The sequence below is a fragment of the Amblyomma americanum genome, chromosome 4, assembly GCF_052857255.1.
Source record: "Amblyomma americanum isolate KBUSLIRL-KWMA chromosome 4, ASM5285725v1, whole genome shotgun sequence".
In the NCBI taxonomy this organism is placed as follows: domain Eukaryota; kingdom Metazoa; phylum Arthropoda; class Arachnida; order Ixodida; family Ixodidae; genus Amblyomma; species Amblyomma americanum.
In genome coordinates this window covers 191,339,952-191,357,135 of record NC_135500.1, presented here as the reverse complement: position 1 = coordinate 191,357,135, position 17,184 = coordinate 191,339,952, and the positions used below count along the sequence as shown (strand labels likewise).

The following is a 17,184-nucleotide window of genomic DNA, read 5'->3' as shown; positions in this document are numbered from 1 at the left end:
AGCTGGTTTTGAGAAGAAAAGGCACGATTCGTCCTCTACCCTCTTCGTTGAAATTTCTGCTCTTTCCCTCAAAAAGTGGAGTGGAGTCGACTTCTGTCACATTCATGTAAACGTGACCAAGGCTACTAAGTCAAACCTTGATATAACGAACATGGATATTACGAAATATTGGCTATATCGAACTCATCATCATCATCCTGTCTACACCCATTGCAGGGCAAAGGCCTCTCCCATGTCTCTCCAATTAACCCTGTCCTATCGAACTACAGTCGACCGACTTTTCAGATCCTCTAGGGACCGCGAAAATGACTGAAAAATCAAGCAGTCCGGAAAATCAAATTTCATTGAAAAAATCACGAACTTATTTCCATTATGCTGGAGGAAGAGGTCAGTTGTGTTGCACACATTTTAAACCTCCTAATGACTAAATTTTGCTGCGCGACACGTGCACAGGCGACAGGCGGCGACTGCTTTCACGGGCTCGGCCCAGCTGTGCTGCCCTCGGCATGTCACCATGAACGCCCGGGTTGGGACAAAGTCTAAACGGAAAAGCGAACACGCCGCTTCGGGAACTGCATTGCACCCGCAGTATGATGGGCCCAGAATGAGAAAGCGAAGATGGCGAAACAATAAGAACCGAGAAACGGCTGAAGCAAGTGCTCCGTCGGCATTGGCCTCTGTCATTAGGCCTAGCGACTAGAGCCAAAATCGGCATCGTATTCGGCGATATGCACTCTGCGGTGGCTTGCGTATAATGAGGGGCGTCTTGCCTGTCATCGAAACGCCAGTTATTTACGGTTTTACGATAGAAAAGTCAGGGTTGCTGTGCATTTTGCCGCGGGTACGCTGACCTCGCTTTAATGTGCACCACCATTTCCTCCCGCGCTCCTCGCCTCCGTGAAGCTGCATGCCTCTCATGCACTTTGCTGCTACCTCTTTCCGTATTCGAAACGAAAGACTCGGCATAGATGAGTTCCACAACTCTGACTGCTTTTCAAGTTCGTGCGCCAGATGACATTCAAAAACGATACGAATTCGAAACCACGCGGGCACAATGTGCCGACTCATGCAGAATTATTTTTATTTGTAGTACTGCAAGAGGTCCCCTTTAAGCTTCAATTTCGTTTTATTTGATCAAGTTTTCGATCTCTCCTGCAGTTTGAATTATTGAGGTCCCACTGTACGCATTATATGGTGGCTTGGGTACTGGCGGCGAGTGCAAACGAAGTCCGAAAAATCGAGCAGTCAGTTGTGGTGCGCCCGAAATTTCAGGCGCTCTTATACATTGGCACTATGGGCCACGTCGCGGTGCCGCGAAAAAGTCCGAATAATCAAGCATGTTTGAAAAATCAGGCGTCCGAATTTTCGGTTGTTGACTGTATATGCAAATATTTTTAGCAAAGACATACAATTTCTATATTACACATCGAACACGGCTGGCCATGAAATGGATATATTAACTTCCTCAACACCAAACGGTGCTGGCTTGAATGGCAGGTGGCAGGCTTCGCCGCCATACAGACATGACTGGTGGTGGTGTGGCAAGCGCTCACACTAAGGCTCACGCCTTTATCCCACACTAATGCGCATTCTCCTACAGTGTCAACAAGGTTTGTGGAGGGTTTGGTAGTCCGACAGTCAGCACAAGTTCATGTCTCTCGCATCTGTCAATAGTGCTCCGGAAGCATCAGTGAAGACGGCTGTAGACTTGCAGTAACCATCCTGCGCTCATGTTGGTCGGCTGTCACGGATGTGGTAAAAATGAAATGGCAGTAGCCTACGCTCTGACGCACCATTTTCCACGCAACACAGCTTTATGAAGGCAGGAAAGCCACCCTAGCTGGCATGGCCTGCCGTTGTTGCATGCTGGTAGTGCTGTGTGAGGAAGCGCAACTTAAATGACGCTCTAATTTTTGCGGCCTCTGGAATCGTCACGCGCACTTTCAAAACACTGCTAAAACTTCGGAAAACGTATCCCAGTTTCACTAGTAAGTGTCGCCTGAGTTGCTGTCTCCACTGACTAAACTGCGCCGCTCTTGCGTGCGTTTCTGGGGAAATTTTATATTACGAATTTTGGCTGTATCGAACTATTTTATGATTTTTTTGCCTGTTCACTACAATGCGGTTTAACTACTGCTCACTATTCTGTGCAAACCAAATTCTGCTGTGCCGTGGGTGTGCAGCCATAGTTTAGAAAGTAGCTTAAACAATATGGCTTAATTACTAGGGTTCGTGCAATGAAGGAGTTGCCAATCACCACTTTAAACACTGTCTTCCGACGCTCACTTGGTTCCACACCCTTGGGGTGGTTCCTTATTTTAGACCTTAATGTATGTTGGCTTTAAAGTTCCAACCATTGGTGGGGTGCCCTCAGTAAGTATCAAGCTTTCAAAACTGGCCTTTCTCCCAAGTACCCTTCAGCGCTACAAATCACCCAACACAAAAACAGCATACTAAAAAAAACAACAACAAAAGACTAGGGCAGCTTACTAACCGGTGTTACTGTTCTGGAAAACTTGTGACTCAGGATGGTAATGGACTCGGACTGGTCAGCAGGCTGGCTTGATGTTTGCACGTCTGGAGTAATCACGCTGGTAAAAGAAAAAAGAAATGAAAAGGAAGAATAAATCAGAGGTGAAGCAGGCACCCCAGAGGCATAAGAGATGAAGGGGTTACCGTCATGCTATGCTTTTTTTTGCTAGTTGCAATGAACGACTGGAGCCCAATCTTGTCATTTGCTCATCAACTGCAACCACGACACTGACATGCTACTTTGAACTTGGAGCAGAACATAAATACCTCAAAAAGCTGATTTTACTGTGACTGTAACATTAAGGTCGTGTATGTGAGCTTTTATGCTCAGTTATCTGCACACTAAAAGTGAACAATGCCAGCAGTCTGATTTATCGTATTACAGTCATAAGTTCTCCAATATATTTCATGCATCTTGTCACAACCAATGCTGCCAGACAAAGAATGTTTCCGAGTACACAGTCTTCCATTAAGAAGAAAAAAAAACAAGAAAGCAACTCACCGGTACAACAGCTGAGGGATCTGTCCAGCGTTGACATCCGTTCCATTGTTAGACTTTTTGGAACTCTTGAAGTAAAAGACAACCCTGAAAGAGAATGTAGACAATTGCTGCTTAGCTAAGTGTCTAGTTCCCAACAGGAAGGCATTCTGGGGGTGCAGAATATGAACACCACTGAAAAAAAAAAAAAAAGAGCCAGGAAATGCAGTATCCAAATATAGCGTGTGAAAAAATTGCACATCGTTATGTGCTGCCTTTTTTTTTTTCTTGTAAGTGTCACGCGCTCATCTGCAATTTGCAATGCTTTTTGTCTCCCAGTAGTTTTCCATGCGCAGAACGTCCAAAACGCTCTGCGACGGCTCTGTTCTACCTGAGCAACTGTCAGTGGAAGGAAAGAAGCAGCGAGAAGATGGCAAACTTGTGATCTGCATACGCTTCTGCGCTGTTTAAGTGGCGGCCACTTTAATTCTACCTACACAATGCTTGTCAATTGCAATCTGCAAAATGAGTCTTTTAGGCTGCAAGCAGCAAGAAAATGTGAATGACACACAAAAAAAAGCATTGGAGCTAACTTGTGCAACCGCATCTTGCAGAGTGCTGCCCGTGCAGCGTCTACCCACATGTATAGTTTTGTTTTTGCGCTTTTGGTCGTTCGCGATCATGTCAAAACGACGATGAAATTGCATCAACAGCCGTAATAAAATTAATGCTACCCATAAGCATATGTGGTATTGGCATGGGGCAGTGCACTGGAAGGCCGTGGACACCATGGCAGTCAAGCGCCGATGGGGTGCGAAGTATTTGGCAGGTATGCTGTTGCCATTCCACGAGTGGTAAACATAGGCGATATTTGTGACATACCCTGCAGGAATGCTGTCACAACTGCGATGTAACAGCCAGGTTTCCATTACATGGGGATCTACAGGAGCTACGCCAGCACAAGCCCATTAAAACGCAGCAAATGGGAAAATGCAGCATCCGGGAACGTAACAGTGGTGTTCTACTGTATAAGACAGAATTTGACCACCGATTGTTTAGATAACACATTGAATGTCCTTTGTGGCCAGAAAACTCAGTTAACACCAAGAAATCCAGGATATCAAGATAAGCTGACTTAGCTAGGTTAATCGTCATTCACAATGTTCGCCGGGCACAATCACACTGTGGAGAGGTCAACAGACTTGCCACACTTACTGATCTTCAGTGGTGACAACGGATTGGCCACTTGAGCCACAGTCACTGCTAGGCCCCGAAATGTGGGCCCACACAATGTACCACCGGTTAGCCTGAAGCAGAATGGGCTCCTCAAACAGTATGGGGTACTTGTGCCTAGAGCAAAAGTATGGCCAAAGAGAAACAACATAAAGATTGCACGAACAATGGCAAACAGCAAGCATCACACACAAAAATTAAGGGACCTTTCTGGGCATGCCCAAAATAAACAGCAAAACCAATTTAACAAATTCATACAGAAAGAGAAGAGATAAACCAGGAAGTATGCTCTGTTCAAGGTCCTCGGGACAAGCACTCCATGACAAACCAATTGTGGTGTGCACTGAGACAAAGCGAAGAGTAAAAGCTTTGTGCCTGAAGCTATAAAGTGAGATTTTTACAGGGCACCACAACCAGTAACTACTGCTGGGGACAAAGACAAAAGAGACAAAAAGAAATATGCGTGGTTTGTCTCGTAATCTTGAGCAACATACGCACAAGGTCCACTCAAAAACACACTAGCTGACTGTGGAGTTGTGCTCACGGCCTCACCTTGCACCACACTCGTAGGGTATTTCTTCAGTCTCAGCAAGGAGCTCGCCATCGGTTTCTTGGTCTCCGCCGTCCACGCCAATGTCAAAAACCTGCCAGACAACCATCGGTAAATACATTTATGCTATGCAGGCTTGAAACGCACATTAGGCAATCACCTCCGAAAGATATGTATGAAAGCTATGCCTTGTCCCATTTCACAACTTGAGTTATAGCGATATAAGGTTTTGGTTTATAGGGGTTTAACGTCCCAAAGCAACTCAGGCTATGAGGGACTCCGTGGTGAAGGGCTCCGGAAATTTCGACCACCTGGTGTTCTTTAACATGCACTGGCATTGCACAGTACATGGGCCTCTAGAATTTCGCCTCCATAGAAATTGAATCACCGCGACCTGGATCGAACCCGCGTCTTTCGGGTCAGCAGCCAAGCGCCATAACCACTGAGCCAATGCGGCGGCTAGCGATTTAAAGTACCTTATGCTACTTATATTAAGTCCAGTACAATAAAACAGGACAGAAGTGAATTTGAGAATGAGACATCTAAAGACTGTGTACACAGCCATGCCAAAAAATAAAACATCTCTAGACAGCTCACTGCTTCTTCTTTTCTTTTGTCGCAACAAAAATACAACAGTAATTACGGGACAGATGGTGCTGTGGCCCTTGGTTAAGGGGGGGGCGTGGCTTTGAAATTCCAAAAAAAATGACCAGAAAATAGATTTTTAAAATTTGTTGCATTCTCTTGTGTGCCTTATTTTTTTTTTCTCTGCCTCGAAGTTTCACTGCTGAAACTGACCAGGCAGTAATATAAATAAAGTGTTTCATGAACCACAGCGGCTCACATTGCCAGAACACGCTCGAACAATGGGCATTTTACTGACTTGCGGTTTTCTGCCGAGATATTCACCTTGAGGAGCAGATTTCTCCACAACTGTTTTATCTATTTTGGTCACATTTGTTTTGTTGCACTCCTGCAGGTCAAGATACTCTTTGTTTTTTCAAATTTGATAATTTTAATTTTCTTGTATGAAATTTTCTTCTCACTCTACATATCTCAACAGAAACTGCATCAGAAAAATTGAAGACCATAATTTAAGGTATGAAAAAAAAAAATGACAGAATTTTTGCCTAAATTCTATACATGTGTGAAAGCAGAATTCCATGAACAATGACGACGAAGACAGAGAATTCTCTGTCTCTCTCTCTGCGCCGCAGATGGAAGTTGATGAATACGACGATGTGTTGTGCACACTGCGAGAGTGTGTTGCAGTTTAACACGAGGCAGGCGTGATCTGCTGCGGTGATAGCCTTGTGCCCTTATGCACTGTCCTGCAAAGCTGATCTGTTCGTGCCACTGCCGACTCGAAATCCCGGACGCGGCAATCTTTGTTTGATTTATTTTCACTTGGCACAAAAATGACAAACATTGCAAGATACTTAGCACAAATTCACAAAGATTGCAAGATCATGCTCAGGGCTTCCCAACGGAATAGCGCTTTTGCATTAAAAAATATTCTAAGGATGCCGACCTGTAGCACGCCAGTAGGAATGCAATGATGTTGAATCAGCCTTTTGCCACATTTGGTTAACTCTGCTGCCTTTTCATAAGATTCAGAGAAAAAATATATATTCGAAAAGAATTTTCAGGAGATATAACAGTGAAATTTTATTAGAGTAGTCAAAGTTATTTCGACTGATAAAAAAATTTTTGTTGAAAGTCGCGGTCCCCTTCAAAGGTGGACTAAAGAACGTTCTGGAAAAATTCGTTTTCACTTTTATTTTGTTTTTTTTTTTAGTTTCCGTGAACAAACACTTTTCAGTCACAGACAACATAGTTGCAAATTAAGCCCACGGAAACAATAATACACGTGAATTGCTTACTTTTGCAAGACTCAACCTCACCACTCTGTGACGACCAATGAAAACGCTATAATCTGTGACGACATCCCAAGTAATTTCTATCACTCTTTTTGGGCGCAACGTAACAGATAGTTTCATAAAACCATTTTTTGTGATTCAGAGACTATATCACCGAAATAACAAGCCCTAAGCAAGTGGACTGTGTTTTCTCCTTGTCTGCTACCATAGCATAGGGGTGATGTGCACGATCGTATTCTCCGACTGAACATAGTCCGACCAGCACACTGCGCAGTTTCGAACATCACTCTGCGCATTACTTTGCTAATGGCAGAGTGGCAAGCCACCACATGATTGGCTGAAACGCACTCAGCAAACGCTTTCCCCCATGGCAACCATGTTGATTGACTCCTCATACTCTCTGCAGCGAGTTAAAAAAAAAAAAGGCGAGTGCCAGGACGTTTAATGCGATTTAATAGGAAAATCTGCCACACAGGATAATTCGAAGTTTCTAAGAATGCTTGAAGAGTGCCGATCGAGTTTCCGCAATTAAAAAATTAGCTAACACTCCTCTTAGTGCACCTTTACGAGGGGAAGCGGAAGTTGGAGGTAAGCTTTTTTTATTTTTTGGCATACACTGATGAAATCTGGCGCCTTTTTGAGAAGTGCACCAAAATGATTAAATACAAAATCTGACTGATCTATCCTCATTAGTTCTGACATGTTTCGCTGCTAGATAAAACTAGCAGAAAGCCTGACGTGACAACAAAACATGGTAGGAGACTGCAGTCGTCTTTAAATTTTAGAGAAGGAATGGTTCATGCAGCGACCTTCTCCATATATTTTTATCAGCCTGATTTTTTCCACACAGCACATTATGTCCATGCTTGCATAATGCACTCATTATCGTCATGTCAAAGTAGTTCAAAGAGCCTGCTTGGTTGCCGTCGTGCAAAGCTTCCTCGTGCAAACATCCGCCGACCTTGGCACAGCGCCGAGACACTGTGTGCCCTTGACAGGAGTGTTGGTGCCAGTGGCTACTTGCATGGAGGAAAATGTGGGCATGTTCTTTTGGTGTTTTTTTTTTTTTGCCAGTTCCCATAACTGGTTATAACAGTGGGATTTTATAATTTTCTCAATACTGTTATAAGTGGAGTGCACTGTAGATACCAAATCTGATGTTTTCTAAAATCTCATTTTTTTTTTAATTTTTGCAATTTGAGCTCTGTGCCCCCCTTAAACAAAAATGTCAGGCATGTGCAAATATCAATTCAATCTTTTAATTGGCAACAGGATTGTCACATCACTCTATTCGAAAAAGAAACTGGTTAAATGAATACATGCATTCGTAACTGAATAAAAAAAATAAATCTAGTTATGCATTAAACTGCAAGATAGCAACAGGTGCAGCAAATGTAGTCTTAAACATCCAAACCTTTTAAATATTATTCCTGCATGCAGTGTACATGTTCATGTGCCCATCTGCACCTAATCAGACATCACAAGAGATTTAAAAAATATGCAGGTCAGGAAAGTCTGAACAGAAAACTAGGAAACTTTTGTGCATTATGACTTATGACATTAAAATTAAAACTAAAAATTTTAATACGAACTATCTTATAACACATTCATATTTTTAACAAAATCAGATACTAGATAGTTGGTTCATGGCAAAAGATATAGCACTTGATAAGCAGGACAATAGAAATGGGCATGTACCATACTGTGATCATCCCTTTTTTTTCCACCACATTTTTTTCCAGGAACCTTATGCTAGCACCTATATTTAAACATGTAAAAATGTAGTAAAGCACAAGTTAAATATTAAACAACTCAATGTCATTTACAAACTACACTAGACATCACCAAGTTTTCTCTTAAAGTCATGACTGTAAAATAAAGAATATTCAGAGATCAAGCAGACAGATCCTTTAGTTTTGAAGCACACGTACTATGGCACTTTTGTGCAAAGCAAATTGTGAACTTAAACAAGAACTCGAGCACTGCTTTGCTCTTCGGCTCACCCTGATGCGAGCAGTGTACTCCCCACGGCCACCAAAAAGGCCCACTCCTCCCAGCAGGATATCAGTGTCAGCCATGAAGCGAATGGCCTCCACGGAATGCCCCGAGTAGCCCCAGCCTCCACCATGGCCTGTGGAGCATAAGGTAAGTGATTGATGAGATGTTTCAAAAGATGTCATCACGCTTTACATAGAAGTCACCATGCAAGGTAGCTGAAAAAAACTAAGCCTGAGACACAGTTTTTCCCTCAGGATACAAGGAAATAATATCCAATGCAAAACCCCTCACTCGTGTGGCATTATCAAAGGTGCTTTGGGCGGCTCAAATCCTGCTTTTTGCATGCTAGCAAAGTTGCCAAATTTCTCTCACCATGCATTCCTACCCACAAACTCCACACACTTCACATGTCTAAGATATTATTGAGCTAATTTTACCACATGGCATTTAGTTACAATTTTTCTGAGCACATGCAGACATATTAAAGTGCTCCAGGAAGTTCGCTTGCCTTTTACTGTGACGGGAAAGCACAGAGCCCAAGTAAACTTAAGTTTCCCACCACAAGGTGGTCACATGGTATAGTATGTGCTCGCATTGGCACCTATCTTTTATGCGACTTTATCTGGTTGTCAGCTCAAGCTAGTGCCAGTGGTGAGCTTCTCTACTAAACTGTAACCTGCATGCCCTGCATATCAGAGTCAGTGCTGCAAAGAGTCCGCAAGTGCACTCACTCTCAAAACGATTGACTGTAGAGAAGTCCTCGCGGGCATACACTCGAGCCAGGCTCTGATGTCGTGCCTGCTCAGCATCCTCCCGCACGCTTAGGTCTCTCTCCTGGGCGGCTGTCAGCACGTCCAAAGCCCCGAGCAGGTTGAGTGCGGCCTGACAGCGGCCAACAGGGTGCCCCGCTGCCCCTGGCAGGCTCAGCTCGGGGCCCAAGAACAGCGGCAGCTGAGTGGCTTGCTCCGAAAGCCCTTCCGGTGATGTTTGCAGTGGCACTGCCTCGCTCCGCACCACACTGTACCAGCTCAGCTCAAGCGTCTTCTGGTTTAGGCTGTGGAGCCATGAAAGTAGAGGAGGCAGTGCTGTAAAGACTGGCAGGAGTAGTAAGCAGGTGGCTGGCAAACTGGGATTCGCACAACAGACCAAACTGGCATATTTTAACTGGGAACCACACGTTCTAAAATCTGTTGTCGCTGGTTGACTTCTACAAAGCTCGGCCGTGGAAAGTACAAATCGGACATGTCATGCCTCTCTCCGCTGCTATTGTTGCAGTGATTACATAGCAGTTTAGGTGAAATCAGCACAAACTGAATGTGCCAGGTCTCTTTTCACTACTAGTTTTGTTGTTGTATACAGCTGTTTGGGCAAAATTAGACATCTCTTTATGGCGACAATGCTACTGTCAACCACATGGGTACTAATGAGGCACACCGTTTATGGCATCGCAGCTAAGACTAGCAATGCTCTGTTTCCAGTGGCGGGAATGGCCAAGAGCATTTTGGAGCAGGCATTTTGGAGCAGGAGCTCGATATTGAGAAATAACGCAAAAAATGCAAACATACAGACTGTTTCAGCTCGCTTGAGTAAAAGGTTCAAAAAAACACAACACGCTGCACGAAGATTTGAATAATGCAGGGTTGTAGGTAGTTATCTTGACCATGTCTACTTCTTAATAATGCACCTAATTTGCTAACTGCCAAAGATAGCCAAGCTAAAATTTTAAATATTAGCTTTAGTGTAAAATATTCTATGGTGAAGTTGTAGAGAATGTTGAGAAATGGCCATTTCGTAAAAACAAAACATAAAATAAAACCGATAAAATTAAGAAATTGTCGCCTCATTATGTATAATCTCCCACGTCCAGTTATTGGCACCCTCAAACATGCTCCAATTCAAGGAAATCGGTTTTGGAAAGCCACAACGAATCAACAGGCCACCAGTCACAGCGGCTGTTCCAGAATGAGTGCAGGCATTTTGCTTCATTAGGACCAAATTGTTGCAGCTGAACAGCTACCCCGCCATTTAAAGGCATAGCACAGATAATTCCTCCAGTTGAACATGGCCACACCTCGGCCACACAACATGCCGCACCTCTCATTTCATAAAGGCTTCACCAAAAACCCGAATGCTGTTACTCTCTCAACCACCACAAGTCAAATGTTCATTACTCTGCGAAATGTGAAATAATATAACATCGGGAACATGGAAGAGTTGCAGTGCAAGCGAGAAAATGTCTATCAGGTAACTGCAGTTATCCCAACAAAACCTATATACGCGTAATGCATCTTAGCTTTCAGCTTTTGATGCACTTTTATTGTGCCTTTTCGCTTCTAGAGTTCTGGTACATAAGTTTACACAAGCAATTTTCGGTCACAATGGAGAAGGACAGCCCAGACCAGCAAATTTACGGCTATTTCGAAAGCAGAAATGAAGCCTTGCTTGAATGCAAGGCTTGGAATGCTAGATGGAATTTGATGGCCATCCCAGAGGAGGAATTCACAGTATGCTTCAAGAAATAAGAGGAGTGCTGGGTTAACTGTGCGAGCTACCAAAGGCAACCAAGCATCACTGTACCAAATTGCCAACCTCATATGAAAAAAAAAAAAGACCAGGCACTTTCAAGATAGACCTCATAAATGTTCAATTTAACAAAGATCAGCTATGCTAAAACATCCACTGCCATTTTGGGCTATGCATAGACGCAGTGTAATTAAAGTAAAAAGAAGAGGTTCTAGAATTCAACAAGTTTGAAGAGGTTGAATGTGTGATACTTGCATGTAAAGCATGTAAGTATTTTTGTGCTAGGATTTGAAATGGTGACGTAATCGCAAAATAAAGCCACACTTGTGGTCAGGCTTCCCTGCAGTGCGCAGAGCCGGCAGAGGTCACAATGATGACATCACGCAGGGCGGCGCTGCGTTTCCAGCTAATAAACGGTTGTTTCAAGGAAGTAAACCAACGGAACCAAAGGAACAAGAAGTAATGAACTAGTTCACAAACCCTTCAACAATGCACAGTACACAAAATTAGTGCAGTACTATGAGGGTCAAGTAACAAATGTAACAGTAACAAAAAATGATAACACCCTTGAGATAAATGATCAGTCTTACCTCCAAAGCACATTGTAGATGCTATCAAGGCAAACCGCGTGGTTCTTCAGGTCCACTTGATCGGCTGAATTAAACCTGAAAAGAAAAACAAATAAATAAAATGAATGTGTGTGTGTTCATTTATCTATTTGAAATATCCCTAAGGGCCTCAGATGAGAGTATTACAAGGGGGAGTCAAAGGAGGCAAAAATATAAGAATGCGAAATCAACATAGTAATACCACAAAAAGAACTAACGTATCAAGCAGAGCAAGAAATAAAGCTCAAAAACACACGAGGTAAACAAAATAGAAGCAGCATAAAAACTGCACATAAAACACTTTTTAACGTTCTTGAAATCTAGTTATGCTCATTTATGCTGCGATGATAGAGGGAAGCCGATTCCAGTGAATACTGGTTCAAGGCATCAATATCTTGGCATAAACAGAAATGTGGCATGTGATGTGTTTGACGGACGTTGAGAAGATGATCACGGCGTGGGAAGATTGCAGGCAGTGAGAAAAAGAAGTTGTTAAGAAGTAAAGGATGATGATAAATTTTGTCAAAGAGAGAAAGGCCAGCATGTCTGTGACAATAAGAAAGGTTATCCATTCAGCACGAGCTTTTAGTGCCATGACACCACTGAAATGTGAGCAGTCTGAAAAAATGAACCGGACAAATGTTTCTGCAAGGATTTGGTATCATCAATGCTATAAAACTGGGTATAAAAGCAAAATTTCTTGCCCAGCTTAGGATTCTTTACATTGAGAACCTTGTTTACAACATTAACCTTAATTCATGAACTGCATTCATTCCATTATGTAGCATTCTGATCAATACGACATCAATAATTATGATGTAAATACTTAAACAATATGCCAACTGATAACTTATTTACTTCTCACAAAAGGCAGTGCATCAAAGCGTTGAGAAAAAAAAAAGAGCTAACCCTTTGCAGCTGCCATCAGCTCGGTTGATCATTAGGCACTTGAACTTCGATGCTTGCTCCGTGTCTTTTGAAACGATCCCTGAAATATTGTCAATTGGACACATTTTTGAGTGAAGAGAAACAATTAAAAAGCACACAGTCAACTACGTAGCAATGCAATACAGTTGAACCCAGATACATCGAACCCTGATATTTCAAATTACTGGCTATATCGAACACAGAGACTGTCCTCTTGAAAACCCAGCGTAAAAGTATAGGAAAGCCGTGCCATATATCGAAATGAAATTTCGCCTGTCGTTCGATACATCGAACTGCGCGCCATGCCCCTGCAAGTGGCGCTACTCCTAATGCCACTCTTCGATCACTTGTTGCGTGCAGAGACCAGTCGGCTGCGTGGCCTTGGGCACCTGCTAGCAGTGCTAGCGCTGTGAAACCATGTGACAAGGTGAACGTGAGATGTGCTTGAGGGTGGCCTTTGGTCTCTTGCTCATTTTCCACGCCACATCACTGTCATGCAGTAAAGCCAACCTAACTAAACCCTAGCAACGGCCCTCGCATGGCATGCTTTGCTGCTGAAGGTGTTGCGCAGACCAACTGTACCTTAATTTCAACTAAACATTATTCTGTTTACAGAGTACTGGTAATAGGATTAGACATCTTATGAAAGGCAGTGGCTAGTTCCAAAGCACAGTCCCCAGCAGCTTCGATGTGAAGCTGGTTAGACCTAGCAATGCCTAGCAAACGAAGTGCTGCCAGTACACAAGAAGCATGTCACTAGCGTGGGGGCAATGTATTCTCCCTCGTAGATTGCAGATAAGCTTATTTAAAGCCATTTTTAAATATCAAATTATTGATATGCTGAACTATTTCCCAATCCCCTGTGAGTACAATATATTTGGGTTTGACTGTACAACGTTCACAACCTGCAGCAGACATCGTAAAAGATTTGTCAGCAGTACCTCATTTACAGCACTTCAGTTTGCATCATCAAGCCCATAACACCAAGTTCATCATCGTTAGCAGACAACTATTGCAGTCATGCCGTTTTTGTTTGCAATAATTGCTATGTAGAATGGTAAACTAATGACATGTGCTAGCACGAACCAGTACTGAAGCGACCAGCTCATAGTCTGAAAACCACAAGACAAAGCACCAGTACTGCAAGTACCCTTCATAAATCAAACAGTTCAGTACAGTGCTGTTTTAACCTACAAGCCACCTGCGTGTGACCTCCACAAGAATTGTGCTCTAGGTTCCCACCGCCTGTGACAGACTACTAATACTGTGTGGACTACAAGGCACCACTTAATAAAATTTTTACACCTGCTACTTTACGAATGTGTGCAGTAGACAACAGCAGACCTCGCTTGATGCATGTATCGAGCCATGACAGCTTAAAGACAAAAGCAATAAAAAGCGTACCTCTATTTCTTAACTGTTGCTTACACCCCTAAAGAGACTCGGCCATTGCAGCTTGCATCTCATAGCCAACCAACTAAATTTCAGGCATGCTCAGGCCAGGGTCAGAAACCATTACTGAAAGCCCCAAGTTAATTCACAGGCAATATTTCCAGGACAGCACAAAAGTGACCACGGAAAGAGCAAAGCATTTCTGGTTATTCCGCCTTTGGTTTTGCTCGCTCTACTTGGCAGCTCCTAGATCATTTTGCATACTACTGCACAGAAAAGTTGCAAGACTCTGACAACCGCGTAATGCCAAAGTTTCTCGTACAATGGCCACATTTCTGTATCTTCTTGACAACTAGGACCATGAGATTACTTGAACAAGCTTTGCACAAATTCCTGCTGGAGTCAGCCAACACGGGCAAAGAAGAAAGACGACTGGTATAACAACACAGCAGAACATCTGACGTGGAGCTCACCCAGACAGCTGCGATTGGCAACCAAGCTGCAGTGGGCCAGGCTGGAGGCACTGGTGAGAAATTCGTCAAGCTTGACAAACGTGTGGTCGCCCGAGGCGCCAACCCAGGTTGCCCTGCGGCCGCGCTTCACTCCAATGGTTGGCACAGCACCCGGCAGGGCATGCCAGAGTCCATGGCCATCTCCACTGCTGCTCCGACGCCGACTACCCCCACTAGCACCTTCCTCCGGCGCACCCCGGCCCAGCTGGCCTTTCTGAGGCAAGAGAACCAAGATGACAGTGCTACATTCCAAGTTAAAAAAGGAACGAGGAGGAGGAGGAGGAGGAGGAGGAGGAGGGGAGAGGGAGTGACTGGAAGAAATCATAAGATGCCCACAAGCAGCACAAGCTCTGGCCAAGGCAGCTGTTTCTCGAGAAGAAATTGTGTGGCTAACACTAAACACACGTCACAAGCACAGATGACTGTGCAATTTTTTGCACTCACATGTCAGCAGGTTCTTAGATTAGAACACTAGATTATGCTTTTCACCTCTTGTACAAAGATACAAACTGCTGATGGCATTTTATCTTGTGACAAAATGAGAACTGTCCCAAATATATATATATATATATATATATATATATATATATATATATATATATATATATATATATATATATATATATATATATATATATATATATATATATATATATATATATATATAATGAGGACTGAAATAAACTTAAAGAATGGATGACAACTGCATTTCACAGTCCCTTAAATGTCTTCTAATGTGCATACCAACAGGACTGCATAGTGCAAAATTTAGAATTGAATAACCTGCAAATGAATGCTTTCTGCGACTTGTAAATGAATGCTTTCTGTAGTCATGCATCACAAATGATGCCTTTAAGCATTAAGAACAGACCTTGGCACTGACTCAAAATGCATAACTTCCAATGCATTCAGCCATGAATAAACTCGAGAGTCGTCCCTTCCAAAACATTCAAATGTCGTTTACAGAAACCCACCTGATAGCTTCCACATGTGTAGACTTGTCCACATGCAGTAAGAAATACAGAGTGATTGCTGCCGGCTGCGACCTGTGTTACAGTTGGCAATGTGTAGACTAGTGTTGGCGACCCTCTGCAAAGAACACAGATCAAAAGATTTTGATTTTAGACCGCGCAAGCTCTACAAACCAAATGAACAGACCAAAGAGAAGTAGCAGTACCAAATAGATACAAGTTTGTGAGGATAATGCGCAAAAAGGAAACAATTTTTTACTCAGGCCATCCTAAAGTTATTCGTTGGGCCTGACAACGTAAGGATTGTGAGAAACACATTAGTATTCAGAACATCACAACAGGCAGCCCTAACAATGTTCTAAGCATGTTGCACACAAGCCATTATGAGCATTGGCTTGCTATCGAAGTCTCAAGCCTATTCTTGATATACCCAGTTAGCAGACTGGCTAGAAACAGACAGACTTTCATGAGGAATGGTTCTTAGAATGAAAGTGCCTGTGACACATTAATCAAACAGAAGAATTATTTTGCAACATATTTCACAAACCTTCAGTAGCCAATAAGCAAAGTGTTATGTTACAATGCAAGCACAGCTTTCAAAAAACCAGCAGAGAGCTAAAATTATTGTGTTAAAAACTTCTCTGCATGTAGATGGAGCATCTTTTTTTATTAAAAAAGTATCTGTTGTTTAACTGCTCGTTCCTTCAATGCTTTAATCCGCAAAACAACTTGAGGTGCATTTCCTGAACAGAGTTTAAAGGACGGCTCTGGAGATTTTCTGCCCCTACTAAGTTAATGATTGATTTATATTGCTGAAGACTTTCTCATCAGAGTAAAAAAAGATCTTACCGAAGGATGAGATCACCATGCCCTAGCTGCCCGTGCTGATTGCTGCCAAATGTATACACCTGTCCATTCTGCAAGAGCACCACTGCAGAAATAAAGGGGGCAGACGGTCACCACCCCTGGTGGAAAACACAGCCAAATTGCCGGCGACTGTGCCTATCCTCCTCACCTGTGTGGTGCATGCCACATGCCACTTGCACGGCAGGACTGTTCCCAGGAAGCACAAGCTGCGCTGGAGGAAGCAGGGCCAGCTTCGATGTTTCACGTTCATGATCGCTGCTCACAGCATCTTCTGCCAAGGGCATAAAATTGAAAACAGTTAGTCCCTATGTAACGCATGGAGGTCAAAAACACATACCAGGAACTCAACGCAGCAAAAAAAAAAAACACTTCTTAGGTGACAAGCAGCACAACTGTCACGCTTCAGAAGTGACAAGACACACATCCCCAAAACATGTGGCCCCCAAACGCCTATGACCTTTTTTTTTTTTTTCCTCTACCTTTCTGGCCCATTCCAATGGCCTTTCCCAAAGCAGTTCTGCACACAGTGCCCTCCTGTGGCACTAGCTGCAACTAGGCCTGTTGTGGTGGACACCTTTGCTACCACACACTCCTAACTCAAAGGAGTAGATAGACCAGTTTCACTCATACTGTTTATTCAAAATAATAAATGGCCAACCAAGGAGGAGGACACAGGGTCACCAAGCACACTTCATGATTTCTATGGCTGAGGG

At 43.2% G+C, this 17,184-nt stretch overlaps 1 protein-coding gene across 2 annotated transcripts in view; it reads right to left on the bottom strand.

Annotated features, from left to right (window-relative positions):
- hiw (MYC binding protein highwire) overlaps positions 1 to 17,184 on the bottom strand; it is a 132,454-nt gene that overhangs the window by 73,492 nt on the left and 41,778 nt on the right. For both annotated transcript variants that reach the window (XM_077662670.1, XM_077662669.1), the window contains 12 exons: positions 16,620 to 16,742; positions 16,454 to 16,535; positions 15,608 to 15,722; positions 14,595 to 14,847; positions 12,712 to 12,790; positions 11,785 to 11,859; positions 9,403 to 9,725; positions 8,677 to 8,804; positions 4,796 to 4,887; positions 4,226 to 4,360; positions 3,035 to 3,118; positions 2,495 to 2,591 (listed from right to left, as the gene is read on the bottom strand). In XM_077662670.1, the coding sequence (XP_077518796.1) occupies positions 2,495 to 2,591; positions 3,035 to 3,118; positions 4,226 to 4,360; positions 4,796 to 4,887; positions 8,677 to 8,804; positions 9,403 to 9,725; positions 11,785 to 11,859; positions 12,712 to 12,790; positions 14,595 to 14,847; positions 15,608 to 15,722; positions 16,454 to 16,535; positions 16,620 to 16,742 (1,586 nt within the window). The remainder of the gene's footprint in view (positions 1 to 2,494; positions 2,592 to 3,034; positions 3,119 to 4,225; positions 4,361 to 4,795; positions 4,888 to 8,676; positions 8,805 to 9,402; positions 9,726 to 11,784; positions 11,860 to 12,711; positions 12,791 to 14,594; positions 14,848 to 15,607; positions 15,723 to 16,453; positions 16,536 to 16,619; positions 16,743 to 17,184) is intronic.